Source organism: Lithobates pipiens, unplaced genomic scaffold (assembly GCF_037356315.1).
Source record: "Lithobates pipiens isolate NorthernLeopardFrog02 unplaced genomic scaffold, aLitPip1_a1.2 Scaffold_23, whole genome shotgun sequence".
NCBI classification, from domain to species: domain Eukaryota; kingdom Metazoa; phylum Chordata; class Amphibia; order Anura; family Ranidae; genus Lithobates; species Lithobates pipiens.
In genome coordinates this window covers 175,179,533-175,195,569 of record NW_027507785.1, presented here as the reverse complement: position 1 = coordinate 175,195,569, position 16,037 = coordinate 175,179,533, and the positions used below count along the sequence as shown (strand labels likewise).

General features: G+C 44.2%; 1 protein-coding gene across 1 annotated transcript in view; it reads left to right on the top strand.

Annotated features, from left to right (window-relative positions):
* Nucleotides 1-16,037, top strand: part of PLA2G4A (phospholipase A2 group IVA) — a 387,554-nt gene that overhangs the window by 303,090 nt on the left and 68,427 nt on the right. Inside the window, exon 15 of the mRNA XM_077452645.1 lies at nucleotides 1,656-1,898. Coding sequence (XP_077308771.1) covers nucleotides 1,656-1,898 — 243 coding nt within the window. The remainder of the gene's footprint in view (nucleotides 1-1,655; nucleotides 1,899-16,037) is intronic.

Here is a 16,037-nt window from a genome sequence, read left to right as displayed (position 1 = left end):
TCTTTTTTTTATATCATAATCGCCTTACAGCACAACATGCATTTAGTTTAACAAGTTTAATGGAAAAATTACATATGTTCTAGTCGTTCGTTTTTTATTTTATTTTGTGGTGACCTTAATATGACCAGTTTTACGCAGGATTATGGAACATTTGCACAAGGTGATTATTCCCCCCCCCCCCCCCCCCTTAATTGCTTCTCCCTCTTTTAATGCTTTCTTTAATGTGTAACTGATCCTTTGGTACATGCTGCATTGCATTTTGAGCTTCCAACCATGACAGAGAATGGGCCGGCCTGGACAATCTTTACAAGTGGCCCCGCTATCTAGGTAGTTATATCTTGCTGGATCAGGGACAGGTGAGTAGAAAGCTGGCCATACACAGTTTGTTTTTTTCCTTCAACTAGCAGCCAACAGATTCCTCTATCCACAGAAGGTAGTGAAAGGAATCCCCCTCACATTGTATTCTGATAGCGACAGCCACCACTGTCAGAATACACTGATCAGTGACAGCAGTTGCAGCTGATCATCCAGAAATTTTACGACTTAAAATGTCAGAGATTGAAAATGGTGTACCAAGTGGATCGTCTTAAAAACAAACAAAAATAAAGAAAAGGGACAGCTGCTTTAGTGGTACACACAAAGCTGCTAGTGACAAGAGAGACTGAATATATTGATGCCTAATAATCATTGCCACACGGTTAATATTCATCCAGTGGAGTCTGTACATAGGTGTAGTGTTGATCAGGATGGCAACAGCTAAGATGTATTCACAGGATATAATAGAAGGCCAGAAGAACCCTAACAAATGCTGAGGAATGCTTAACCGCTTCCCGACCTGCGCATGGCGATGTACGTCGGCAGAATGGCACAGACAGGAAAATGGGAGTACAGGTACGCCCCTTTGAATTGGCCGCCATGCCATCGCGTGAGCCCGGCCGGCCACCTCCTGGTTAAACTCTTCACTGCCAGTGTCATTTACACAGGAATCAGTGCATTTAAATAGCACTGATTGCTGTATAAATGACAATGGTCCCAAAAATGTGTAAAAAATGGCCGATGTGTTTGCCATAATGTCGCAGTCACAATAAAAATTGCTGATCGCCGCAATTACTAGTAAAAAAATATATATATATTAATAAAAATGCCATAACACTATCCCCTATTTTGCAAACTTTTGCACCAACCAATCAATAGCTTATTGGGATTTATTTTATTTTTTTAACAAAAATATGTAGAAGAATACGTATCGGCCTAAACTGAGGAAACCCCCTCAGTGCAGACACCCATCAGTATAGACACCCCCCCTCAGTGCAGACCCCCTCATTAATATAGACACTCTCCGCTCAGTGCAGACCCCCTCATCAACACTGGAAGCGAGTGTTCAATGATTTTCATATCCTAGCAACAAGAAAGGACCTGGGGGTTGCTAACTGGGAGTTTTTTTATCCAGGCTTCTGGGGAGAAGGGGCACTAATAGCCTACAGGTATGACAATAACAAATTACAAAGCTGCCCAGTTTTTAATATCCGCTGAGACCCCTTGACTGCATAGGCTAATTTCTGGAAGGCTTGAACTTGAACTTTTTAAGCTGGTATAGGGATGGGAGTATTATACATTTTTGACTACTGCTTTTTTACTTTGTAATTTTTGCTTAGGAAGTGAAAATGTTGAAGCTGAAGAAGAATATCAGAAAAACAACCAAGCCAGCTGGGTTCAACGCATGTTCATGGCTCTAATAAGTGACACTGCCCTATTCAACACGCGTGAAGGAAGAGCTGGAAAAGTGCATAACTTCATGCTTGGTTTAAACCTTAATGCGTCATATCCATTGTCTCCTTTAGCACAGTTTTGTTCCCAAGTGTCTGTAGATGAGGATGCATTGGATCTAGCAGTAGCAGGTGAGTCTGCTTCTTTAATCAAAGTGCGTTCTAATTAATGTATTTCCTTTTAAGCAGTACTCCGGGATAAGCAAAAATTGTCTAAATACAAGAGGCATGTGTATTCTTACTTGATATTTTGTGTGCTTTGTGTATTTCTCCCAAATCTATGCAGTAAACCAGCATTAAACTTTGCCTCTGTGCAGGAGTTTCCTGTAATACAGACCGGACACTGCTGCGCTCTCTATTTGTGCAAGCTGACTAGTCTTAGGCCGCGTACACACGCGCGGACTGTTCGCCCAACTTTGTCCGTCCAACAGTTTCGGCAAACAGTCCTCTCAAAATTAGCATGGACGGACATGCCCACACACGACGAACGAACAGTTTGCTGAAACCGTGCGCGATGACGTGAACGGCACGTACGACGGGACGAAAAATACAAAGTCCTATACACTGCATTATAGCTTTCGGCGTGAAAATCCTTTCTGAGCATGCGCGCAACTTTGTTTGACGAACAAGCCTACACACGGGCGGACTGTTCGCTCAAACAAGGTTTCAGCGGACAGTTTTTCGGAATTTCCGAAAAACCTTGTCCGTCCAACTGTCCGCTGAAACTGTCCGCTGAAAGCCCACACACGAGCGGACTGTCCGCCCAAACACTGTTCAGCGGACAAAGTTGGGCGAACAGTCCGCGCGTGTGTACGCGGCCTTATATTACTCTCCTCCTCTAGTTTTCTGCAGGCAGTCTGTAGTAGGCAGGCCTTTTGAACTCCCTCTACAGCTCTGTTCTGTGTGCAGCACTGTGACTATGTCTAGCTGCAGTACTTTGAGTCAGAAATTTAGAACAAGAATGCAGATCGAGAGTTCTGACTTCATTTGCTGCACGCTTGTTCTGGTTTACATAGTTGCATAGTTGGTAAGGAATAAAGACACCAGTCTATCATGTTCAACCTGAGAATGTGTGTGTGACTATTTTCCACATCCCTGTACATTTTGTTCTCCGACCCCACGGTCACACCTATGCGTTTTTAGTGCATTTTCTGTTTGCAGAAAGGCACTACAGTCCATTTAACATGGTTTCCTATGGTACTAGTTCACATCTATGCGTGTTGTGGCCAGTATGTTTTTGGAAAGGGTCTGTGACTTTTTCCTGTGATTTGCACTTAATAGATTTCAAGTTGTGCATTTGTGATGCGATTTGCATTTTGCGGCTCTTATTTCACCACTGTATATAGCTGGTTGCTAAGCAGGGGGCCGGCTGCTATGTCCGTAGCTATTGATGAGTCATCAGCTGTCAGCGGGGTTCCCCGCTGAAAGCTGAATGTAATTTTTTTTTAATTTGCCGGCTAAAAGATTTGCAAAAAAAAGGCATGGGTTTCCCCCCAGGTCCATACCAGGCCCTTCAGGTCTAGTATGGATTCGGAGGGGACCAACCCCCTAAACCATACTAGGCCACATGCCCTCAACATGGGGGGTATGGGAGCTTTGGGGCAGGGGGACTCTGCGCCCGTCTATCCCAAAGCACCTTACCCTCATGTTGATGAGAACAAGGGCCTCTTCCCAACATCCCTTGCCCTGTGGTTGTCGGGTCCTGACCCCCACCTTATGTAAATGGGTATCAGGTACATTGTACCCCTACCCATTCACCAAAAAAGCTGTGAAAAGTAAAAAAAAAAAGAGCAAGTTTCTTTATCGTACATCATAGGACACAGAGCCTTAAGTATTTACTTAGTGGGTTATAGCTACCTTCAGGTGTTGACACTGGCACACCCAATACAGGAAGTTGACCCCCCTATCTAACCCCTCCTCCTTCCAGGAGTACCTCAGTTTTTTTTCACCCATGTCTAAAGGTGTTGGTAAGAGTGAAGATGTGCTCTGCGGAGCTCCAGGAGGGATCTGTGCTGATTTCAAAAAGCCTCCACAACTGGATCCATCCTGCCACTGCGGCTCCAGGATGGTACCCGGGCCTTGCATAGAAGAATGAGGTTTTGCCTGTAACGCTCCTCTTTGTGGGCTGGACCCTAAGAACCAGGACTCTTTGGTCTTGCTACATTACCAAAATCTGCCCTGAGGGGTGCTATACGTGGTCCAAAGGAGTGGAACCCCTATTAAAAGGGTTCATATTCTCCGGAGATACCTGACTTGGCAAGCCAGGGTGAGTCATTGGAAGCAATTGGTGGTGCAACTGCTTCTCACGCTTCAGCACCTGTATATGTGACTAAAGATGCATTTTCCTCTGCCCTGCAGGGCTTAGAAGGAAGATTAGTGGCTTTAATCGCATCCTCCATTAAAGGAGATAAGAAGCGTGCTAGATCCCTCGCTCCCTCTCCAAACCCCTTACCAGGGGAACAGTGGAGACAGGATGAGGTATTACCCTCAAAACGATCGGGAAAAACAAACCGATTACTCCTCTGCTGAGGAAACAGTTGAAGTTTCAGCTTCACATTCTGAGGTACAAATCCTTACGGACATGGTTCGCTCCACTTTCATGCTACCCCTAACAAGAGTCAGCTTGCGTTTCCAGTCCACACATTACTAGAGAAGCTTATTTATACCGAATGGGATCATCCGCATAAGCATTTTCTCCCTCCAAAGAGTTTCTAAGTTCTCTATCCTATGGAGGAAAAATTCACCAAAAAATTGAAAGTTCCAGCAGTAGAAGCTGTGATTTCCAGTGTGAATAAAAGTTTAAATTGTCCAGTGGACAGTGCACAAATGCTGAAAGGATCCAACAGATAAAAAGTTAGAATTCCTGTTAATCTTTTTTCTTTAGCAGGTACTGCTGCTCGGCCTGCAATTGCAGCTGTAGGCATCTGTCAGCCCTTAAAAGACCAGTTCACAGAGGCCCTTAATGAGCTCCCTGCACAACAGGCCAGTGAGTTGGCCGATTTACCAAAAGCATTATGTTTTGGCATAGATGCCATAAAGATTTCTATTCACTAGGAGTCTCGCCTTGCACTTGTGCTAGCACACATGCGTAGGACCATGCGTAAAGGGTTGGTCTGCCAAAGCACCCTGCAAAAACCTACTGTCTAGTTTCCCATTTAATGGGGAGGGACTCTTTGACAATGATTTGGATAAATACATCCAGATAATTTCCAGTGGAAAAAGTACTCTTGCCAGTCAAAAGAAACTATAAATGTCCTTCATTTAAACTGACTTTCTTCTGTGCCGAGCGCATCTGCCTGTAGGCAGTGGCGACAGCTTCTACCATCAGATTCCATAGGAAAATCGCAGGGTCAGGCCCAGGCTCAAAGGAAGACCTGGAGCCGCAAGACTACAAAGCAGAATACGAAGACCTTTTCATAAAGAGGCGTTTCCCCTCACCAAGGTGGGGGGGAAGACTTCTGCATTTCGCAAAAGTCTGGCAGAGGGAAACTCAGGACAGATGCGCTCTCTCCACAGTGACTCTAGGATACAAACTTTCAGGAGTTTCCACCATCTCACTTTCTGAGATCAAATGTTCCCAAGGATCTAGGGAAAAGACAATCCCTGTTTCAAGCATTAGACTGACTCAAGGGGTAATCATACAGATCCCCACAAAAGAACAAGGTTTAGGTTTCTATTCAGACCTGTTTACGGTACCAAAACCGAATGGACATGTCAAGCCCATTCTGGAATACACTGTTGCTAAGTGGATTCAGCAAGTTATAATTCAAACTTATGATTTAAGGGATAAGATTCCCCCTATTCAAGTTAAGGTGCACTCTACCAAAGCGGTTAGTGCTTCTTGGGCAGTGCGTCACCAGGCCTCCTTTGCTCAGATCTGCAAGGCCGCAACTTGATCTTCGGTCCATACATTCACAAAATGTTACCAAGTGGATGTAAGAATGAATGAGGATATCGGGTGCCGTGTGCTGCAGGCAGCAGTATAAGTCCTCAAGGTCTGGGGGTGCCCTACGGGTTGTGTCTCCCTCCCCTCAAGTAGCATTGCTATGGGACGTCCCAATAAGTAAATACTTAAGGCTCTGTGTCCTATGATGTACGATAAAGAAGAATTTTTATAACGGCTTACCTGTAAAATTATTTTCTTGGAGTACATCATAGGACACAGAGATCCTGCCCCTCTTCTTTTATGGGGTTTAAGTATATTTCTTGGCTACAAAAACTGAGGTACTCCTGGAAGGAGGAGGGTTTATATAGGGGAGTCAACTTCCTGTATAGGGTGTGCCAGTGTCAACACCTGAAGGTAGCTATAATCCACTAAGTAAATGCTTAAAGTGGAGGGCCACCCTGAAAACAAAAAAAATATTAAAAATTACAAAAAAATATAAAATGAAAAAAAATTTTTTTTTTTACTTACCAGAAATGCCTGTTGCTAGGCACTTTCTCCTAATCTTCCTCTTCCTCCTCCGCGGAGATCTTCTGTCTTCTGTCTTCGTCGCGGCGTCTTCTGGGTAATGAGTCGCGCTGTGTTCTGGGAACTGTGTGTTCCAGAACACAGCGCGTCCCATTCAGAAAGCGCTGCGGGACTCGCGCATGCGCAGTAGCTGCGGGACTCGCGCATGCGCAGTAGGAAACGGGCAGTGAAGCCGTAAGACTCCACTGCCTGTTTCCCTTACAAGGAATGGCAGCACCGGGACCCGAGAGCCGAGGGACGGGTCGGCCTCGGGCGGCCGACATCGAGGGCACCCTGGACAGGTGAGTGTGTTGATTAAGTCAGCAGCTGCAGTGTTTGCAGCTGCCGACTTTTTTTTTTTTTTTTTTGTATAACCGGCCCTCCTCTTTAAAGCTCTGTGTCCTATGATGTACTCCAAGAAAATGATTTTACAGGTAAGCTGTTATAAAAATCCTATTTTTTGCCAATTCCTTTATAAGTAAAATGGCTCTGAGTCGCTGTCTCTCCCGATGTCGTCTCTCCCAATATCCTTGCCTTCTTCCGCTGCCGTTGACTACTTCATCCTCCTCACTTGGTCGCTGCCTCCTTCTTCCTCGCCGTCACCTGTTAAAAACAAAAAAATATGCTCTTGTTGCGTAGCTGTCTTCCTCCGTTATGTTCCCCGCTCTCTGGCACCTCTTATATAGGCATGGGGCGTGGCCATTCAATGACACGTCACCCAGAGAGCCCGCACCTTGTGAAATGTGCCGTCACCAGGGGTGGGCTCTCTGGGCAACGTTATTGGATGGCAATGCCTATATAAGCGGCGCCGGAGAGTGGGGAACATAACAACGGAGAAAGAAGACAGCTACGCGACAAGACCAGATTATTTTTTATTTTTTTAATGGGTAACCGGCGAGCAAGAAGACAGCGGCAATGATGCGAGGAGGAAGAATACAACAACACCGAGAGATGACAGCTCAAGGAAAAAACTGCAGTGGAAGAAGGCGATGACATCGGGAGAGATGGCGGCTCAGAGCCATTTGACCAATAAAGGAATTACCAAAAACTGGTGCTTTTTTTTTTCTTTTTACTTTTCACTACTTTCCTGGTGAATGGGTAGGATGTACCGGTGGGGGACCAGGATATTGGAGGTTAAAGGGGGCTTCCTGATTCCGATAAGCTCCCTAACCGCAGACCCGACAACCACCGGGCAAGGGTTGTCGGAAGAGGCCCTTGTCCTCATCAACATGTGGGAAAGGCAAAGCACCCGTACCCCCCATGTTGAAGGTATGTGGCCTAGTATGGTTCAGGAGGGGGGGTGCTCGCTTGTCCCCTCCATTTGCTGACCTTCCGGGCGGCATGCTCGAATAAGGGTCTGGTATGGATTTGGGGGGGGGCCCTATGTAGGCGTTTTTTTTTGGTGTGGGGGGCCCCCTCCAAGTCCATACTAGACCCGAAGGGCCTGGTATGGAACTGGGGGGAACCCCACGCTTTTTTTTTTTTTTTTTTTTCGCAAATTTTTTTTGCTAGCAAATTTATTTAATTTTTTTCAATTCAGCCAATAAACTCAATTCTGGTCATACATTTAGGTCAAAATGTATTCAGCCACATGTCTTTGGTATTATTTATTGGTTTGGGCAAAAGTTGTAGCGTCTACAAACTAGGGTACGTTTTCTGGAATTCACGCAGATTTTTAGTTTGACTGCCTATTCTACTTCTTGAGGTGCTAAAATGGCAGTACAACAACCCCCCCCCCCCCAAATTACTCCATTTTGAAAAGTAGACACCCCAAGGAAATTGCTGAAAGGCATGTTGAGACCATTGAATATTTAATTTTTTTGTCACAAGTGATTGAAAAATGACAAAAAAGTTACACAAAGTTGTCACTAAATGATATATTGCTCAAACATGCCATGGGTTTATGTGGAATTACACCCCAAAATACATTCTGCTGCTTCTCCTGAGTGCGGCGATACCACATGTGTGAGACTTTTTGGGAGTCTAGCCGCATAACCCCGCAGGACCCCCGAAAACCCCCGAAAACCAAGCACCGCCTTCAGGATTTCTAAAGGGTGTACATTTTTGATATCACTCCTCACTACCTATCAGTTTCAACGCCCATAAAATGCCAAGATGGCACAATCCCCCCCCCCCCAATTACCCCATTTGGAAAGTAGACTCCCCAAGCTATTTGCATGTTGAGTATTTTGCAGATCTCACTTTTTGTCACAAAGTTTTGAAAATTTAAAAAAGAAATAAAATATACATTTTTCTTTTCTTTCTTAATTTTCAGAAACAAATGAGAGCTGCAAAATACTCACCATGCCCCTTAGCAAATACCTTGGGGCGTCTACTTTCCAAAATGGGGTCATTTGTGGGGGTTTTGTGCTATCTTGACATTTCAGGGCCTCCCTAACTGTGATGGGTAGTGAGGAAGTGAAATCCTCATTTTACGCCCTTTGTGCAAAAGAAAAAAAAGTTTGTAATTTTCCCGAAACTTGTGGCAAAATATAAAATATTCCATGTACTCAACATGCCTATCGGCAAATAGCTTGGGGTGTCTATTTTCCAAAAAGGGGGTTTGAACTGTCCTGGCATTTTATGCACAACACTGCACACTAACCACTTAAAGACAAAGCCCTTTCTGACACCTTTTGTTTGCATGAAAATTACTTTGAACCCCCAAACATTATAATTTTTTTTAAATCAAATGCCCTACGGTTTTAAATGGTGGGTGTTGCAATCTTTTTTGTCTCACAAAATTTGCGCATCAATTTTTCAAAAGCAATTTTTTGAAGAAAAAAAAACACTTTTTAAATTTGAATGCACTAAAACACACTATATTGCTCAAATGTTTGATGAAATAAAAAAGATGATCTTATGCCGAGTACATGGATACCAAACACAACATGCTTTTAAAATTGTGCACAAATGTGCAGCGGCTGACAAATGTAATCGGGGCCTCATCAACGCAGAAAACTTGATCGAGAGTAAACAAGACTGCAAACTGCTGAAGTGGTTTACGAGAGGCCGAATTTTGTGGAGCCCATTGTATCCAGGGTCACCCCAAGGATGACAGAGTTTATTGCCATTGAAATGCATGAACCGCAAGATCTGCTTGTATCATGTCCTTGTCATGAAGGCAGAGAACATGGCCCTATTGGTCCACTGACCCAGTGGACCAATATGACCGCAACTCACTTTTTTTTATTTTTTTTTTAACTATGCCCATGAGGAGGGATAGGACCAGGAAGGTCTTAAATTCAGAAACTATAATAGGTTTCCAATCTCTGGCAACTCTGGATTAGCGGAGATGAATTGACCAGCATACAAATTGTTTTGGTCCACAATAGATCTACAGAGATCTTCCGTGAAAAACTGCAAATAAAAATTACATGACGTAAAATCAACTGTTTCCATCTGAATTCCAGGTTGGCCAGTGACTGGGGGAAGTATGGGTAATGCAGAAGTGGTGGGCTCCCAATTTGGATTGGCAAATGCAGCAGGAAGGGCACTATGGGCTCGATGGACCTGTGTTTGTCTTCTTCTTGGTGGATGCGGGACACTGCTTGTGCTAGCGACCTCATTAGCTTGAACTGCACTTATGGGACTCACCACGTCACCAAGTGTTACTGCAGTACTGGATGTATGACCAGGATGTACTAGGCCGCTGGTGCTTGCCAGTTCACTGGAAGGATGAGCGGCACTAGTACTGGCTCTCTGCTCCATACGAGAGCCCTGTGGTTCTTGCATCTCAACAGCAGAAGAACGAGATCAGGTGCGCCTGACCTTGGCAGGGATCACTACTCCATCGTCAGAGCCATCTGTCAGGTTGACGCTGTTGTCTACTGGTTTGTATTCTGAGCCAGAATTGGACAGATGGGTGACTTTCTCTTCACTCTCATCTGTCAGGCTCAGAAATGTGTAGGCCTATTCACTTTAGTTTGACATTTTGGCCTCTGAATTTACTGGTACACTAGTGAGACTCAAGGGAAAAAGAGCACCTGACTGTCAGCGACTGCTTCAAACGCTACCAAAAAAACTGTTAGCGTTCGCCAGGATCAAGCCTGAATGCGAATTCTGCAGTTATGTGTTTAGTGTTTTGTGAGTGACAGTGATCGATTGATACTGCACTTTGGTTTTTGCCACATGTACACAGGATTATTATGGCACTCAAATTTTTCCTTTTTTTTTTTTTCTCTCTTCTCTTTCTTTTTTTATTTTATTTTTTTATATAAGCTGCTGAGCTTTGAGATGGGAGCATATGTTTGGGGGGTTATATTTTTTTGGTATTACTTATTTACCTAACTTATTGTAGTTTGTATGTATGGGGAGATTAAACTGTTTACAACTGGGTGTTATGGGATGGTGGGACTAGTTCCCCCCCCTTTTTTTTTTTGTCTTTTGCCACATGTACACAGGATTATTATGGCACTTCAATTTTTTTTATTTTTTTCCTCTTTCGAACCTGGAGAAAGGAACATATGTCTGGGGCCTATATCTTTGGGTATTATTTATTCACTTAACTCATGGTAGTTTGTATGAATGGGGAGATTGAATTGTTTACAGTTGTGGGGTGGTGGGTCTGGTCCCCCTCCCCCCTTTTTTTTTTGGGCACTTTGTGCACAGGATTATCAATGGCACTTACTGTACAGATTGGGGTGTAGCACGAGGTGAAGTAAGGTCGAGGGATGGGATTGACTGACTTTAATCATATTAACCCCCCCCCCCCTTTTTTATGTTGAATAGCACTCTTTGATATAGGTGTATTGTGTAGGAATAAGTTATGGGGAGGCTCTATAGGGCATTGACCCCTCTTTTCCCTTTTTTTTTTTCTCTCTCCTCATACACGTAGCAGAACTTTGAGCCGGGAATATATGTTTGGGGGTCACATTTTATGGCATTACTTATCCACTCAATTTAGGGCTGTCTGCATGAACGGGGAAATTAAATGGTATATACTCGAGCGTTATGGGTGGGTGGGACTGGTTTACCTTTTTTTATTTTATTTTTTTTGTTTCTTCTCCCTCTTCCTCTCCTGCTTGTTTTGTTTTTGTTTTTTTCTCCTCTCTTCCCGTCCACCTTGCTTTTAGCAAGTTGGGGGGATAATGCACACTGTGGGTATGGGGAGTGTTGGGACTCTGTGGGGGGGTGGAGGGTTGGAGGCGCTCCCCCCCGCGCGGCCCTTCTTTTTGTATTGCTTGCGTTATATTTGTCACTAGCTAAGCAAACAAATGGAATAAGTATCACCTCGTGGAATGTCAGGGGCCTGGGTAACCCAAATAAAAGAGCTTTGGTCCTGTCAGCAATGGAGGAGAGAGGACCTGGTTTACTGTTTTTGCAGGAAACGCATTTAGTACCAAGCTCAGCTGCACAGCTAACTAATCGCAAGTTCCAGGCCTCTTACCACTCTTTCCACTCCTCCTATTCAAGAGGAGTGAGTGTTTTGGTCAGGAGGGGATTGGACTTCTCTTGTAGAGAGTCCGTCATTGATACTGAGGGAAGGTACATTTTTTTATATTGTATAATTGGTAAACAATCCTACATTTTGGCAAATATTTATATACCCCCCCCCCCCCCCCCTTTTAAGCTGGAGGTTATGTACAAACTACTCGCGTTCAGCCTGGCCAATTCTGGAATCCCAATATTAGCATTAGGTGACTTCAATTAAGTTTTAGTCAGGAGCCTGGATAGGTTCCCTAGACCAGTTCGGTAGTAGAGGGGGAGAGCCGTCTCTTGTTGGAAATTGGACTATATGATCTTTGGCAAACTCGGCACCCACAAGAAAGGTAGTATTCCTGTTTCTCAAGCTCGTATGGTACCCTTTCAAGAATAGATATGGTTCTGGGGAATGAGGAGGCAACCCCACTAGTACAAGATATAGAATGTGGTTCAAGGGGGGTTTCAGACCACTCCCCCTGACCATAACTATAAGTGCAGGGGGCAGAACCTGCCTTAGGGAGTGGAAGATTAACCCCCCTGACGGTATTCCCGAGTCTGGCTCGGGGTGGAATTTTTATGCCAAAAGCGGTAACCCCGAGCCAGACTCAGGACCGCATCGCTGGATCCAGGAGGACGCTTACTTATCTTCTCCCCTGGATCCAGCGATGTCCCCGCGCTGTACGAGTGAGCCGTGTCTCCTCGATTCATCACAACACCGATCTCCGTGCTCTGCGAGCGTTGCGACGCACGGGGATGGAAATCGGCGCCAAATTCAAAAAGTGAAACACACAGTATACATACAGTATAATGTAATCTGTATGTAATTATTTCACATCCCCTTTGTCCCTAGTGGTCTGCCCAGTGTCCTGCATGCAGTTTTATATTATAAAAACTGTTCTTTATGCCTGGAAACTGGAGATTGTCCATAGCAACCAAAACTGTCCCTTTACATCAAAAATGATTTTAGACCAGCTAGAAAACAGCGATAATAAATTGGAATCACTCGCAGAACTGAGGGATAGCAATTTGTGGGGAGATCCGTCATCAAATACTGAAAAGTAATGACAGTGACAATTCTGAAACTGAGCAAATTTCAGTGTTTTTGTTTTGATTACATTATTGAATAATTTTTATTATTGTTATATTATTATTTGGTACAATTATTTAATTATTTAATATATTATAATTTATGATCTCATTTTTCAAACTTTATCATACCCGGGATGTCTGCTAGACTCTGGTTTGGACAGATTTAAGTGAGTTATTGCTAAGAATTACATGACTACAATATAAAACACCAAATTTTCATGCAAAATAATGGTACCGCTTTCAGCACCTAAAATCCGAAATAATCATACCGCCAGGGAGGGTAATCCCTGTTGGTTGGAACTGATTGAGCACCCAAAAGCATTGACTGACGGGATAAATGAATTCCTGCAACTTAATGGGGGTTCAGCAGCACAGGGGGTCGTTTGGGACTCCTTAAAGGCTTACATTAGAGGATTGCTAATACAAGTGGCAATAATTAAGAGACAGTTGAGGGAGCAGGAAAGAGCAGTAAGAAACGGAGTAGATCAATCTGAGAGTGAGTATATAGATGATCCGACCCCCGAAAAACAGGAGGTATGGTTAACCACTTTCAGACCGGACCATTTTGCTGGTAAATGACCAGAGGTCTTTTTACACTTTGGCACTGCGCTGCTTTAACTGGTAATTGCGCGGTCATGCAATGTTGTACCCAAACAAAATTTGCGTCCTTTTCTTCCCACAAATAGAGCTTTCTTTTGATGGTATTTGATTGCCTCTGCGATTTTTATTTTTTGCGATATAAACGTAAAAAGACCGCAAATTTTGAAAAAAAATGATATTTTCTACTTTTTGTTATTAGAAAAATCCAATAAACTCAATTTTAGTCATACATTTAGGCCAAAATGTATTCAGCCACATGTCTTTGGTAAAAAAAAAGTCAATAATTGTATATTTATTGGTTTGCGCAAAAGTTGTCACATCTACAAACTAAGGTACGTTTTCTGGAATTTACGCAGCTTTTAGTTTACGACTGCCTATCTCATTTCTTGAGGTGCTAAAATGGCAGGGCAGTACAAAACCCCCCCAAATGACCCCATTTTGGAAAGTAGACCCCCTGAGGAAATTGATAAGAGGCATGTTGAGCCCATTGAATATTTTATTTTTTTGCCTCAAGCGATTGAATAATGACAAAAAAAAAAATTATTTTTTTTTTTTACACAAAGTTGTCACTAAATGATATATTGCTCACACATGCTATGGGCGTATGTGAAATGACACCCCAAAATAAATTCTGCTGCTTCTCCTGAGTATGGGGATACCACATATGTGGGACTTTTTGGGAGCCTAGCCGCGTACGGGGCCCCGAAAACCAAGCACCGCCTTCAGGCTTTCTAAGGGCGTAAATTTTTGAGTTCACTTCTCACTACCTATTACAGTTTTGAAGGCCATAAAATGCCAAGATGGCACAAAACCCCCACAAATGACCCCATTTTAGAAAGTAGACACCCCAAGCTATTTGCTGAGAGGCATGTTGAGTTCATGGAATATTTTATATTTTGCCACAAGTTGCGGGAAAATTACAAACTTTTTTTTTTTTTTTTTTTTTTTAACAAAGTTGTCACTAAATGATATATTGCTCATGCATGCCATGGGCATATGTGAAATGACACCCCAAAATAAATTCTGCTGCTTCTCCTGAGTACGGGGATACCACATATGTGGGACTTTTTGGGAGCCTAGCCGCGTACGGGGCCCCGAAAACCAAGCACCGCCTTCAGGCTTTCTAAGGGCGTAATTTTTTGATTTCACTCCTCACTACCTATTACAGTTTTGAAGGCCATAAAATGCCAAGATGGCACAAAACCCCCACAAATGACCCCATTTTAGAAAGTAGACACCCCAAGCTATTTGCTGAGAGGCATGTTGAGTCCATGGAATATTTTATATTTTGCCACAAGTTGCGGGAAAATTACAAACTTTTTTTTTTTTTTTTTTTTTTCACAAAGTTGTCACTAAATGATATATTGCTCACGCATGCCATGGGCATATGTGAAATGACACCCCAAAATAAATTCTGCTGCTTCTCCTGAGTATGGGGATACCACATATGTGGGACTTTTTGGGAGCCTAGCCGCGTACGGGGCCCCGAAAACCAAGCACCGCCTTCAGGCTTTCTAAGGGCGTTACAGTTTTGAAGGCCATAAAATGCCAAGATGGCACAAACCCCCCCCAAATGACCCCATTTTGGAAAGTAGACACCCCTAAATTTAGGGGTACACTAGTGAGACTAGGTAATAAATGGCGGGTGCCCTGAAACTATAAAAAAATAACTAACCAACCAGCGTCACCTGTAACAGTTATATGGTGATCACTGGTGAAAGGGTTAACTAGGGGGCAATTAGGGGGCTTTATGCGGTAGTATATGGGGGTCCCTGGCGCTATAAAAAGCTGCAGCGAACCTAAATACCTACCTGCCTAACTAGCGTCACCTGTGACACTAATACGGCGATCAGAAAAACGATCGCTTATTAGGCTGGGTTCACACTGGAGCGATGCGGGAACGCCACGAATGCGCGGCGGGTTCCCGCATCGCATGCCTCCCGGCGGCAGTTCACACTGCCCTATGCGAACTGCTGGGAGTGTCAGTGAAATGTTACTGACACCCCCAGATCAGTTCGCATATCGCAGTGCGATCTGCAAACTCGGATCGCATGGTGTGAACACCCATGCGATCCGATTCTGCTGCGGGCCAAAAAAAGGGTCCCGTGCGAATTTGCGGCGGGTGCGGCGAATGGCTGAACTCGAATCGCACAGAGATCGGATGTGATTTGCACTGCAGTGCGGTGCGAATCACATCCGTTCTCATAAACCGCTGCAATGTGAACCCAGCCTTAGTGACACTGGCGACGGGGGGTGATCACGGGGTTAAACCTTTATTGGGGGGGTTAGGGGGGTACCTTAGAACTAAAGGGGGCTAACCCTAACTGCCCTAACAGTTATTAGTCACAAATGACACCCGCCGGGTGATCAGGGGGTTAAACCTTTATTAGGTAATAAATGGCGGGTGCCCTGAAACTATAAAAAAATAACTAACCAACCAGCGTCACCTGTAACAGTTATATGGTGATCACTGGTGAAAGGGTTAACTAGGGGGCAATCAGGGGGCTTTATGCGGTAGTATATGGGGGTCCCTGGCGCTATAAAAAGCTGCGGCGAACCTAAATACCTACCTGCCTAACTAGCGTCACCTGTGACACTAATACGGCGATCAGAAAAATGATCGCTTATTAGGCTGGGTTCACACTGGAGCGATGCGGAAACGCCGCGAATCCGCGGCGGGTTCCCGCATCGCATGCCTCCCGGCGGCA